Below are 13,546 nucleotides of genomic sequence, written 5' to 3' on the forward strand. Positions count from 1 at the left end.
AACCAACCCTGTCCGAATTGGAGAAATTTGAGGAAGCGCCTGAAGGAATTGATATTGAATTGAGTGGGGCACCGGTTACTGGCGTGGCTGGTAAAGAAGATGTGGCTGTGACGCATTCTTTCAGCAATGGCGACAATGTGGAAGTTTGTGAAGGAGAATTGATGAATCTCCAGGGAAAGATTGTTTCCATTGATGGAAACATGATCATGGTTATGCCCAAGCACGATGAACTGAATGAAGCTCTTGAATTTCCAGCCAATGAATTGCGGAAGTATTTTACTATGGGTGACCATGCTAAGGTAACTAACAATTTATTTTTTTCGCAGGCGTGGACATTAGAACCTTTTTGGGGGAATTTTAAAAGACATTAGTATCTAGTTTTGTATTTTATTTTAATTGTTTTCTTCTCTGAGAAAAGGGGACGCTGTTTATCTTGGAAAAGAATTAAGTTAAATCGACAACTTGAGTAAAAATATATTTTACTTTAGTTGCATATTCAAAAATTCAGTTATCAGAGAAAGATCTCAGTTTGAAAAAAAATCTTGCAAAAGTTAAGGATTTTTATAAATGGAATTTAAAATAAACGTCAAGGATAACAAATTCGAAATGTTTAAATTTTAATTTGAAGCTGTTTTATTCCGTTTATATAATATTCCATGTTAAAAATGCAAGATATCCACTGGACTAAGATGTCGGGAATTTGATGAGACCGGGAATTGTACAAACTTTTAGAAAAAAAATCTGTAAGTTTGGTTTTAACTAGTTTTTAGAGAATTAGTTCAATTGTTGTGCTTTTCAATTATGATATTGAGTTTAGAATGCGTAATTCGAAAGCCATTCACTTTTAAAATTTTCCATTTTAGGTTTTAATTTTTAAGCGTACATTTTAATTTAAAGCATTCTAAAATGCAGTTTCATGTTTGCGTGACTCTGGGCTAAAATTAAAAGCAAAATAGCGCTTAGTCTATTTAAACCAGAGATACTTCAGTTTGAAGTTTGCTTGGGCCTTCTAGACCCGTTCCAGGTGAAACGGAAAATTTCGAGTTTCTGACTGCTCATTTAAAAACAGCAATTATAAATTAAATATTCAAAACTAAACAAAAAACTCAACTTTGACCATACAATTTTTATTGTTCTATTTCAAAAAAAAATTTTTGTAAGTCAAATTTTTTAATTATAATGCATAAATAACAATTGAATATCTATATTCTTGGATAATATTCGAGTAAGTTGAAGAAATATTTAAAAGTTTTGAAAAGATTCATAATTAATTAAAAATTTGAAATTATTTTAAATAACCAAAATGAAGTGCGGCTTTAAAAGAATAAAAAAACATTTCCTTAATGTTCGTAGGAAAATTGAAAATGATTTTTTACTTTAACAAATTAATTTTAAGAGAATATTTAAAAAGATTTACAAAATTGTCAAAAACGAATGTGGAGGATTTTAAGGAAATTTGTTTAATTTGGCAGGATTTAATAAAAAAATTAGGAAAAATTCGAATCATTTCAAAAGATATTTAGACGTTTTTAAAACATTTCCAAAACAATATAAAATTTGAAAAATATAAAACAGCATGATTCTGTAAGATTGGGAAATAATATTTTCAAGCATCTTAAGGATTTTAAAACTATTGATTGATGCTTTAATTTAGAGAATTGAAAATTATAACGTAGATTTATATTTTTGGAACTGAATCTAAATATTCGAACTCTACAATTTTATAAAAGTTAAGAATTTTTTATTTGGCAGTTAGACTGTATTTTATTTTAAACTGTTCAGTTGAAAAGTGGCAGCAGCTTACGTTTTATAAGTTCAAATGTATCAGATGTTCAGATTTTATTACTTCAAATGGAACATTTTTTAACTTCACAGATCGAAATTTGTAATTTCATTGACCGTGAAAAACATTTATGGACCGGGAAATGACCGGGATTTTTTAAAAAATAAAATGGCCACCCTGAAAATTTTAAAAGATTAGAATTGGCCTTGCATTTCCTTTACTTTAGTTCCTTCCGTTTGACGATTACATTTTTAGTTAAAAATTGTATTTTGTGTTCTCAAGTCTAATAATTTTGTTAAAAAGTCATTCTTTTTGGTTGAAAATTCAACTGCTTTGTTGAAAATTCCTCTTTGGGTTCAAAATTCAGCTACATATTTTGGTAAAAATTAACATTTATGTTGAAAATTTATATATTTTTAAATATTCAAATGAAATATTTTTAGCTTAAAATTTTACTATTTTTTTTCCAAATTCGTTTTTCGGTTTCAAAGTTTATCTTTTTGATTAAATATTAGTTGTTTTCGAATAAAAATATTTGTGTGAAAATTCTTTTTCTTTGGCTGAGGATTCTACTATTTTGTTTGAAAATTCATTTTTTTTTTTTGGATAAAATATATACAATTCCAGTATTCTTTAAGAATTCATATTTTCTGGTTGAAAATTAAATCATTTGAACATTGAACTATTTTTTTGTTGTAGATTCACCTCTTTGGTTGAGAATTCGTTTTTATTTTGTTGTAAATTAATTTTTTTATCTGAAAAAGTTGCTATTGCATTTTATATATTGAAAATTGATTTTTTATATTGAAAATTTAACTACTTGTGTAAAAGTTGAAAACCATTTTGTAACATTTTATTTTTTAGTTAAAAGTTCATCATATTGTTTTAACATTCAACTGTTTCGTTAAAAATTAGTTTTTTCTGTTTAACAAATTTTTTAAACTAAAAATGTAAAATTTCCATTTTTGATTCAAAATTGATTTTTTTTTTAGTAGAAATCTATTTTTTTTTGTAGAAAACTAATCTTCCTGGTAGAAATTTCCTTTTTCTTGGTGAAAAAAGTCACGTTTTGGTCGAAAATTAGCATTTTTGTTGAAAGTTAATTTATGTTGTTGAAAATTCCTATTTTTTGTAGAAAAATAATATTTGTGCATTGAAGATTCGTCTTTTTAACGGAAAATTTGTCTTTGGTTAAAAGTATAACTGCTTCAGAAAAAATTAATTTTTTTGTTGCAGATTCTTTATTTTTATTTATATCTGGTTTAAAATTTGACTATTTTCTTGAAAATTAATTTTTTTACTGAAAACTTAACTTCTATATTTGGTTGATAACTCATAATTTCATTCAGCTGCTGTTGTTTAAATTTGAATATTTTTTATATGATAATTCGACTGCTTTGGTGAACAAGTTGGTTTAAAGTAAACATTTCTTTCCAGTTTTATTATTTTGGTAATAAGTGATCTATTTTTTTGGTAATAAGTGATCTATTTTTGTCCAAAACTCAACTGCTTTGTTGAAAATTCGTCCTTTTGGAATAAGAGTTCACCTTTTTTGGCTGAAAAATTAAATTTTGTCGTTGAAATCAAATTTTTTCATTTCAATTTGGTCTTATTAAATTCCGTTAAAAAAATTGTATGATGAAAATGTTACAAGATTAAAATTCTAATCTTTGATTATTAATAATCAGGGGAAATGAAAAATTTTTTTGTTGAAACTAACGAATTTGGCATTCGTCTTAAAAATGGACATTTTTTTCTTGAAAATTCAACTATTTTTGGTTGAAGTTTCATCTTTTATGGTTGAAAATTCATCTTTGTAGGTTTAGAATTGAACAATTTAGTCGAAAATTAAGCTATTCTTTGACAATTTAATTATTTTCTTGAAAATTGAACTATTCCGGTTTTTATGGTAAATTGATCTTTTATAATTAAAACCTTTTTTTCACCTAATTTTTTAACTTAAAATTTCACTGTTCTATTTAATATTGTAAATTTATCTTTTTTAATTAAAAATTAATTTTTTGGTTGGAAATTCATGTATTTTGTTAAAAATTGGTATTTTTTGGTAGGAAATTAATCTTCTTATTTGAAAATTCAAATCCTTGGTTGAAAGTCCAACTAATTTGTTCAAATTTCAGTTTTCTTGCTGGAAATGCATCTTTTTAAAGAAAAATTCACCTCTGAGGTTAAAAATGTAATCATTTCGTGGAGATGCGTTTAGGGAAAAATGTATCACCTATTTTGTGAATATCCCCTATTTCATAATTGGTGAAAATCTGTATTTCTTAGTTGAAAATTTATATATTTTGTTAAAATTTCCTCTTTTTTGGAGATAATTAATATTTTTGCTTGAAATCTAATCTTTTTTGTTTGAAAATTCGATCATGTGGTTGAAAATTCATCTTCGTAGGTTTAATGTTCAACGATTTTGTTGAAAATTAAGCTATTTTTTGACAATTTAATTATTTTCTTTAAAATTAAAGTATTTTGGTAAGAAGTGATCTTTTTTGGTCGAAAAATCAACAATTTGATATAAAATTCGTCCTTTTGGATGGAAATGAATGTTTTATGGTAGAAAAGTAATCTTTTTTGTTTAAAATAAATAATTTTTAAATTTTGATTTGAAATGATCAAGTATCCAAATTTATTGAAGACTGAAGAAATTGATCATTGTGAATTTTCTTAGGTGCTTGCCGGTCGTTATGAGGGCGACACAGGGTTGATAGTGCGCGTGGAGCAGAATCGGGTAATTCTTTTCTCAGATCTTTCAATGCACGAACTGGAAGTTCTTCCCAGAGATTTGCAACTTTGTACTGACATGGCCACCGGAGTCGACAGTATGGGCCAGTTCCAGTGGGGAGATCTTGTGCAACTTGATGCCCAGACGGTCGGAGTGATCGTTCGACTCGAGCGTGAAAACTTTCACGTGCTTTCCATGCATGACAAGGTCGTGGAGGCCAGACCCCAGGGTCTCACAAAACGTCGGGAGAATCGACACGCGGTGGCTCTCGATGCCGAACAAAATCCTATCACGAAAAGATGCGTGGTGACAGTGCGTGATGGAAAATACTCAGGACTTGGTGGAGAAATTAAGCATCTCTACAGAAGTTTTGCGTTTTTGCACTCAAGGAAACATGTCGATAATGGAGGTATCTTTGTTTGTAAAACTAGACACTTGGAGCTCGTTGGTGGAAACAAGGCAACGCCCCAGGCGGCTGTTGCACACACAAATGCGTACATGTCGCCAAGAATCTCTTCTCCGATGCATACTAGCAGGTTCGTATTTTTTTTTAAATAGTGGACCGTACTTTTTGATTTCCAGAAATGTTTTGCTAGTTATTACTAGTAGAATTAAGCAGGGTGTCCCCGAGAACTTTATTTTCAAAATTCCCTGATTTTACCTTGACTAATTTTTTGTTTTCTTTGGTGATTAACATTCAAATACCAGCATTTTTATCGTGCAATTCTTTTGACGTAGAATCATTTAAAACGGATTAAAACAGAATTTCAGATACAAATTAAAAAAATTTTAATTAATGAATTTGTTTTGAATAAAAAATGTATTTTTTACCATAAAAGATGGATGTTTAACAAAATACTTGAATTTTCAACAGAATAATGATTTTTTTCACATAATAGTTGAATTTTCAACCTTAAAAGATAAATTGCCAACAAAAAAGTGTCATAGTTTATCTAAATTGTTGAACCTTTCAGATAAAAGACGAATTTTCTCTACAAAAATTGAACTTTCACACAAAAAATATGACTTACATATCAGTTACCAAGTTAATTTTAACAGAATAAAGGCTTTTCATTAAATAATTAAATTATCAAACAAAGACATAAGCCTTCAATCAAAAAATTAATTTTTAACAATGCAGTTTAACTTTTATCCAAGTAGCTGAATTTTTAATTAAAAAAGTAAATTTTTAACAAAAAATGATTTCTTAACAAAGTGATTCAAACAAAATATTTGAATACTCAAGCAAAAAAGAAGAATTTTTAACCAAGAAGTGGCATTTTCATTTTTAAAAAAATTCATTTCTACTAAAACAGATGAATGTTTCGCGATTAAAATATGAATTTTTAAACAAAAAATGAGTTTCTACGATAAAAATTGAAGTTTCAGTCCAAAAAGACGAATTTTTATCCAAAAAGGATTACTGTTTAATAAATTTATTCAATTCTTTACGAAACAGTTGCATTGATATCCAAAAAAGATGAAATTTCTCTTAAAAAGATGCGTTTTTATTAAATAAAAAAACTAATTTTCAAAAAATAGTTGAATTTTCACGCAAGAATTTTATACGAATTTTTTTCGTATTGCATACGATTTTTTTAACAAAAAATAAGTTTCGATGAAAAAAACTGAACTTTCCATATAAAAAGTAGATTTTTTCAACAACAAAGGATTAATTTTTAACAGAATAATTGAATTCTCCAAATAGTTGAATTTTTATCCAACAAAGATGAAATTTGCACTGAACGAGCGGAATTTTTAATAGAAAACGTCACATTTTTTTTAATTATGCTTTTATCCAGGAAAGATTTCTGCTCATTTTTCAACACCAAAATATGCATTTGAACAAAAAGAAAATTTTCTACGAAATAGTTAAATTTGTATTAAAACAGTTCAATTTTCAACCAAAAAGTGTGACTTTTTAACCAAATTGTCTAATTTTATACCAAACAGTTGCATTTTTGTCCTCGAGAGGTGAAATTTATCTTAAAACAGTTGAATTTTTAATTTTAAAATTTGTTTAAAATAGTTGACTTTTCATCCAGAAAAGATTTCCGTTCGCTCTTCAACACCAAAATATTAAATTTAAACAAAAAATACATTTTCTACAAAATAGTTCAATTCAATTCCTTTAAATTTTCAATGTCCTAATCTTAAAACATTTCATTCTTAAGGTTTTGACATTCTCCTATTTTCTGAATTTTTACTCTGAAATCATTAAATTTTGTGATTCTTAAATTCAAAATAAAATTGTTTACTTTGCAGGGCTTCGATTTAGAAATTATACCATTTACTTCCTTTTTCTTATTAAATTTTCAAAAATCGTTCAATATATTTTTTCATTACAGAAGCATTCAACACGACATTATTGATTACTGTTATCAAAATTAAAAAAATAATTTAAAAAAAATGGGTTTTATAATTGATTTTTAAATTTGCATATTTTTCATGTTAGGAAATAAAAATCCAGAGACGTGAACGCGCATTAAATTATTGCTAGCGTGTAATCAAATGCATCTTTGCATTTTTCTTTATTAGACGCAAAAATTTCCTTATCCTACTTATATGAAAGTCAATTGATTTCTTTGCAAAAGTGTTTGCTGATGCTTATCGATTTTCGAAATTGATCATATATGTGAGAAAATTGTATTTAATAAAGAGAGTTAAATTTTTTCTGAATCGGGAGAAAGCCGGGAGTTGAAAATTTGAAAAATAGTGGCCACCCTGATATTATTTATAATAAATTCGCGAAAATATATACATGGAAAAAAGTTAAGATACTTGGAAAAAATCTGGAATTGTCAGGGCATTTTTTTCTTACAGAATTTAAGTAAACAACCTTGATGTGATTTATCTTTATTTTAGCGGTGGTTTTGGAAGAGGTGCAGGTGCTGGTGCCGGCAGAGGAAGAGGTCGAGGAGGAGGAGGTGGAGGAGGAGCTGCAAGGCGTGATCGAGAATTGATCGGCACGACGATAAAGATCACTGGAGGATCTTACAAAGGCAACGTCGGTATCGTCAAGGACGCCACGGAGACTACTGCCAGGATTGAACTTCATTCGACTTGTCAAACAATTTCCGTTGACAGGTCTCACATTGCCAATGTGGGGATTCCGACGAAAGAAGGTGGATTCAGCAGCTACAGTAGAACTCCAGCCTACGCTGCTGGAAATCAAACCCCGATGTACGGCAGAGACGGTTCCAAGACTCCTATGCATGGCTCTCAGACTCCCATGCACGGATCTCAGACACCCATGTACGAAAGTGAGTATTGTTTAAATTTTTCTAATCGCATGCTTTACACGCTTTCCCATAGTCTTCTCTTTTTCCATTTCTTAAAGAATTCCTGTTTTTTTGCTCTGTTTTCAAGAAACTTGGCTTTTTTTTCTCTATTTTTACGCTTAAATGCGATCTGATTTCATAGAACCTTATAATAAAGTCCAAATATTTTTCGCTGAAAGTTAATTATTTTCTGTTGAAAACTCGACTATTATGTTTTTTTTTGGATTCGGGATTCTTCTCTTGGTTAAAACTTTGAGTATTTAGTTGAAAATTTCATTATTTGTTAACAATGGAACTATTTTGTTTGAAAGTAATCTTTTTATCGGAGGAAAGGCATCTTTATTAATTGAAAATTCACTTTTCTTTCATAAAAATGAAACTTTCTTTTGAAAAATTCATCTTTTATGCATCTTTGTAGGTAGAAAATTGAAGTATTTGGTTCAAAATTTAACGAGTTTGTTCAAAGTTCTAGATTTTTGCTGAAAATTCAACTATTTTGATCAAACTCATCATTTTTGGTCAGTAGTTCAACTATTTTGTTGAATGTTCGTTATTTTGGATAAAAAGTTCATCTTTTTGCCTAGAAAAGTCATCTTCCTTTTGTTAGAAATTAACTTACTTTGTTGTAAATTGAACTGTCCTAAAAAAAATCGCGTTTTTAGCTTGAAAATTTAGCTCTGTGTTTAAAATATAGACTATTATGTTGAAAATTCGTCTCTTTTGCTTTAAAGTTCAACTATTTGATGGAAAACTAAAGTTTTTGTTACAAAAATGATCTTTTCGGATTTCATAGTCAGTTGTTTTCTAAATTATTCGACTTTTTTGCTTGAAAACTCAACTCTTTTTTTGGAGATTTATCTCTTTTGGTAGAAAATCTTTTTCTAATAAAAATTTAACTATTATCTTGAACATTTTTGTTTTGGTTGAATTTGACAGTTTTTTATTTAAAATAAAAATATTTTTTGTTGCAATATGAACTTTTACATTTTTCGTTGAGAATTCATCTTTTTTTGTTGGTTGGAAATTCAAGTGATTGGTTGAAACTTGCTGTGTTGAAAATTCTTTGTTTTTATTTTTTTTTTTTGAAGATTCATCTCTTTAGTTCAAAATTAAAGCAAAAAATGTTTATTTATTAAAAACTCGTTTTTTCAAACAAATTTTTGAAATTGCAAATTCATCAGTTTTGTTGAAAAATCTTCTTTTTGTATAAATACATCTTGTTTTGATTTCAAATAAAAATTTTTTTGTTTGAAATGTCAACTATTATATTTTTGTTAAAAATGTAACTGTTTCACTTTTTGGTTAAACGCTGATCTTTTTTAGTCGAATATTAAACTATTTGGATGAAAATTCATGTATTTTGATGAAAATATTCGTCGTTTTTGGTTGAATTCATCTGTTTTTGACAAACTAAAATATTTTTAAATTGAAATTTCAACAATGATATTTTTCGTCGAAACTTTATCTCTTTGAAAATTGATCTTTTTTGGTAGGAAATCATCTTTCTTGATCGAAAATCAACTTTTTAAATTGAAAATTCCACTTTTCTGATTAAAAATTCAAATTTCTTACAAAAAAGACTTATTTGCAGAAAAATGTAACTATTTTGTTGAAGATACAAATTTTTTGGTTAATGTTTATTCTTATTTCTTTAACACAACCACTTAGTGTAAAGTTGTATTAGTTTATTAAAAATTAATTTTTCTGACTTGAGGTTCATTTATTTGGTTGAAAATTAAATTTTTTGGTTAAAAATTCTACAATTTTGTTAAAATTTCGTCTTTTTTGTTTTAATTCAAATTGAAATTTCCTTTCTTTTTGGCTAAAGATTTATCTCTTTAGTTTAAAATTTGATAATTTTGTTGAAAATTTGTTGCTTTGTTGAAATTTTTTCTCTTGTTAGAAATTTAACCATTTGTGGTTAACAATTGCAACAGTTTAATTGATCTTGATTACAAATTAAAGTCTTTTTTGATTGAAATTTTAGCGATTAATTGTTCTTCTAAAATTCATATTTTTTAACTGAAAGTTGAACTACTTAGTTGGAAGTTTATTTGCTGTCTCGGCAATTCTTTTTTTTTTTTTTTTTGTTAACGGATCATCTCTTTAGTTACAAATTCAACTTTTTTGTTGATAATATTTTATGTTAAATTAGTTTAATTTAAAAGAATTTGTTCCTCTATTTCCGTGAAAAATCACTCTTACTTACCCTATTTTGAGATCATTTTAAGCTATGAAGTTTGTAATGAGTGGATGAGCAGATGCATGTGATAATATGAAAAATGTTATTATTTTTAAATTTAAAAATACCTATTTTCGACCTATCGTAAAAAAATGTTTCAACTGTAATGTTGAAAATTCGTCTTTTTTGGTTGAACTCGATTTTTTTATATTAAAAATAAAAGTATTTGTAATTACAGTATCAACTATTTAATTTTTCGTTGAAAATTCAACTACTTGGTTGAAAGTTGGCCTACTTTATTTTAAATTAATTTTGCTGATTGGAGATTCATCTTTTTGGTTGAAAATTTAATTATTTTGTTGAAAATTTTTTATTTTTGGTTAAAACTTCAACTATTTTGTTGAAAGATCGTATTTTTTGTTTTAAATCAAATTGCTCGATTTTAAATAAAAATATTTTATTCTTGAAATACCACCTATTATATTTTGCTTTAAAATTTAATTTCTTCTTGGCTGAAGAGTCATCTCTTTAGTTGAAAATTTTATTGAAAATTCATTGTTTTAGTTGAAAATTGATATCTTCTGTTAGAAATTTAATCTTCTTTCGTTAAAATTGCAACAATTTAACTAAAAATTAATCTGTTTTTGTTGTGGATTGAACTTTTTGTTTAATTCCTCGATTTTGTTAGAATTCAACTGATCTTGATTACAGATTGAAGTAATTTTTAATTTACATTCCAGCAATTATATTTTTTTAAACTTCATATCTTTCAAGTGAAAATTAAACTACTCGGTTGAAAGCTTTGGAAATTCACCTTTTTTAGTAGAAAAGTCATCTTTCTTGGTTGAAAATAAACTTTTTTGTTGAAAATTCAACTTATGGGTTTGCAACTTCGAATGTTAAATTAAAAAAATTTCACTTAAAATTTCCATTAATATGTTAAAAATGCATTTGTTTTTGATTAAAGTTGAATATTTTTTGTTCAATATTCGTCAATCGTTTGGTTGAAATTTCATTTTTCTTGGTTGAAAATTCATATTTTTGATGGAAACTGAACTTTTTTCTTAAAAATCAATATTTGCGGTTTTCAAAGTCAACGTTTTTGAAAAACATCGGAATCTTTTTGGTTGAAAATTGGTATTTTGTCATTGAATACAACTGTTTTTTTATTAAAAATTAAAATCTTTTTTTAGTTTAAATATCAACTATTTTATTTTATTAAGGATGTATCCTGTGTGCATTGAAAAATGATCTGTTTTTTGGCTTGAAAAATCATCTTTCTTGATTGAAACTCTATTTTTTTGTTGAAAATTCAACTTTTCTAGTTGAGAATTCGGATTTCTTAAAGAAATTACTGTTTGGCCTTAAAATTTAAGTGTTTAGTTAAAGTTACAACTGTTTTTGGTTAATGCTTATTCTTTTTTTTTTAATTCGATCTCCCGGTTGCAATTTTATCTTTCTATGTTGAAAATTCAACTATTTGTTTGAAAATTCAACTATTTTGATAAAAATGTATCTCTTTTGTTTGAAAGTTCAACTATTGCATTGTTGGTGAAAATTCTACTTATTGGTGGAAAATTCGTCTTTCTGGTTAAAACGGAACTTTTTTGTTGAAAATTAATATTTTCTTGTTTAAAAGTCAACGTTTTTCTAAAGTATTGACATTTTTAGCTTGAAAAGTCAACTCTTTGGTTGAAAATTAAATATTTTTCAACTTGACATCTTATGAATTTATTGTATTTTTACATGGAATTACATACATACATACATACATACATACATACATACATACATACATACTACCTAAATTAGTTTAATTTAAAAGAACTTCTTCCTCTATTTCCGTGCAAAATCACTCTATTTGCCCTATTTTGAGATAATTTTGAGCTATGAAATTTGTAATGAGTGGATGAGTTGCATGTGATGACTGTGATTGGTTCTTTTTACAGCTGGTTCGCGTACGCCTCATTACGGTTCCATGACGCCGTCGCACGATTACAAATTTAACTGTTTCTTTTTTTTTGTAAACGCTGATTTTTTTAGTAGAATATTAAACTATTTGGATGAGAATTAATGTATTTTGATGAAAATATTCGTCGGTTTTGTTTGAATTCATCTGTTTTTTACAAACTAAAATATGTTTGAACTGAAATATCAACAATTATATTTTTCGTTGAAACTTTACCTCTTTTCATTAAAAATTAAACTACTTTTTAAAATGTTTCCTTTTTTTAAATTTAGATTCATCTTTTTAGTTACAAATTTAACAATTTTGTTTGAAAATTCGTTTTTTTGTGGGTTGAAATTTTTTTTTTAATTCAATTTTGTGAAAAATTAATTTATTTGGTTTCAAATTGGCGTTTTTTCGTCGAATCCAATTGTTTTTTTTATTAAAAATTAAAATCTTTTTTGGTTGAAATACCTGCTATTATATATCTATTTTTTAGAATGTATTCTTTGTAGATTGAAAATAAATTTTTTTATTGACAATTTAACTTTTCTGGTTAAAAATTTGAATTTCTTACAAAAAAATGACTTTTTGACTGAAAAATTTAACTATTTTGTTGAAGACTCAACTGTTTTGGGTTAAGGTTTATTGTATTTTCTTGAACTCGACCACTTGGTTTAAAGTTGTATTAATTTATTAAAATTTAATTTTTCTGACTATAGGTTCAATTATTTGGTTGAAAATTTAATTGTTTGGTTAAAAATTCAACAATTTTGTTGAAACTTCGTCTCTTTTGTTTTATTTCCAAATTGTTTGATTGTAAACAAAAATATTTTATGGTTGAAATATCAACTATTACATTTTGCTTTGAAATTTCCTTTCTTTTTGGCTGAAGATTGGTCTCTTTAGTTGAAAATTGGATAATTTTATTGAAAATTCGTTGCTTTGTTTTAAAATTTTTCTCTTGTTGGAAATTTAATCTTGATTACAAATTAAACTGTTTTTTAATTTAAAGTGGAACTACTCAGTTGGAAGTTTATCTGCTGTCTTGACAAATCTTTTTTTTTATGTTAAAGGATCATCTCTTTAGTAAAAACTTGAACTTTTTGTTGATAATATTTTCTTTTAAATTAATGTTTTGAACTGAAAATTCAATCATGTGGTTTAATATTCATGTACTCGATTGAAAGTTCATCTTTCTTGGTTGAAAATCGAGTTTTTTGTTGAAAATTCAACTTTTTGAGTTGAAAATGGGAAGGTTAATTAAAAAATGTTTGGCTTAAAAATTCAATTATTTGGTTAAAAGTACAACTGTTTATGATTAAAGTTTAATTTTTTTTAATATTCGACCATTTGGTTTAAATTTCGCTTTTCTTGTTTTTGTAAATTCAACTATCTTGATACAAACTTATCTCTTTTACTTGGAAGTTCAACTATTGCATTAAAAATTAATTTTGTTGTTGAAAATTCGTCTTTTTGGTTAAAACTGAACTTTTTCGTTAAAAATGTTTATTTGAGATTATATACTACCTAAATCAGTGTAATTTAAAAGAATTTGTTCCTCTATTTCCGTGAAAAATCACTGTATTTGTCGTATTTTGAGATAATTTTA

General features: G+C 26.6%; 1 protein-coding gene across 1 annotated transcript in view; it reads left to right on the top strand.

The window, feature by feature from the left end:
• LOC117182924 (transcription elongation factor SPT5-like) overlaps positions 1–13,546 on the top strand; it is a 40,747-nt gene that overhangs the window by 21,857 nt on the left and 5,344 nt on the right. Inside the window, exons 7-10 of the mRNA XM_033376038.1 lie at positions 3–299; positions 4,470–5,059; positions 7,389–7,786; positions 11,936–11,995. Coding sequence (XP_033231929.1) covers positions 3–299; positions 4,470–5,059; positions 7,389–7,786; positions 11,936–11,995 — 1,345 coding nt within the window. The remainder of the gene's footprint in view (positions 1–2; positions 300–4,469; positions 5,060–7,388; positions 7,787–11,935; positions 11,996–13,546) is intronic.

This window comes from Belonocnema kinseyi, chromosome 2, assembly GCF_010883055.1.
Source record: "Belonocnema kinseyi isolate 2016_QV_RU_SX_M_011 chromosome 2, B_treatae_v1, whole genome shotgun sequence".
NCBI lineage: Eukaryota > Metazoa > Arthropoda > Insecta > Hymenoptera > Cynipidae > Belonocnema > Belonocnema kinseyi.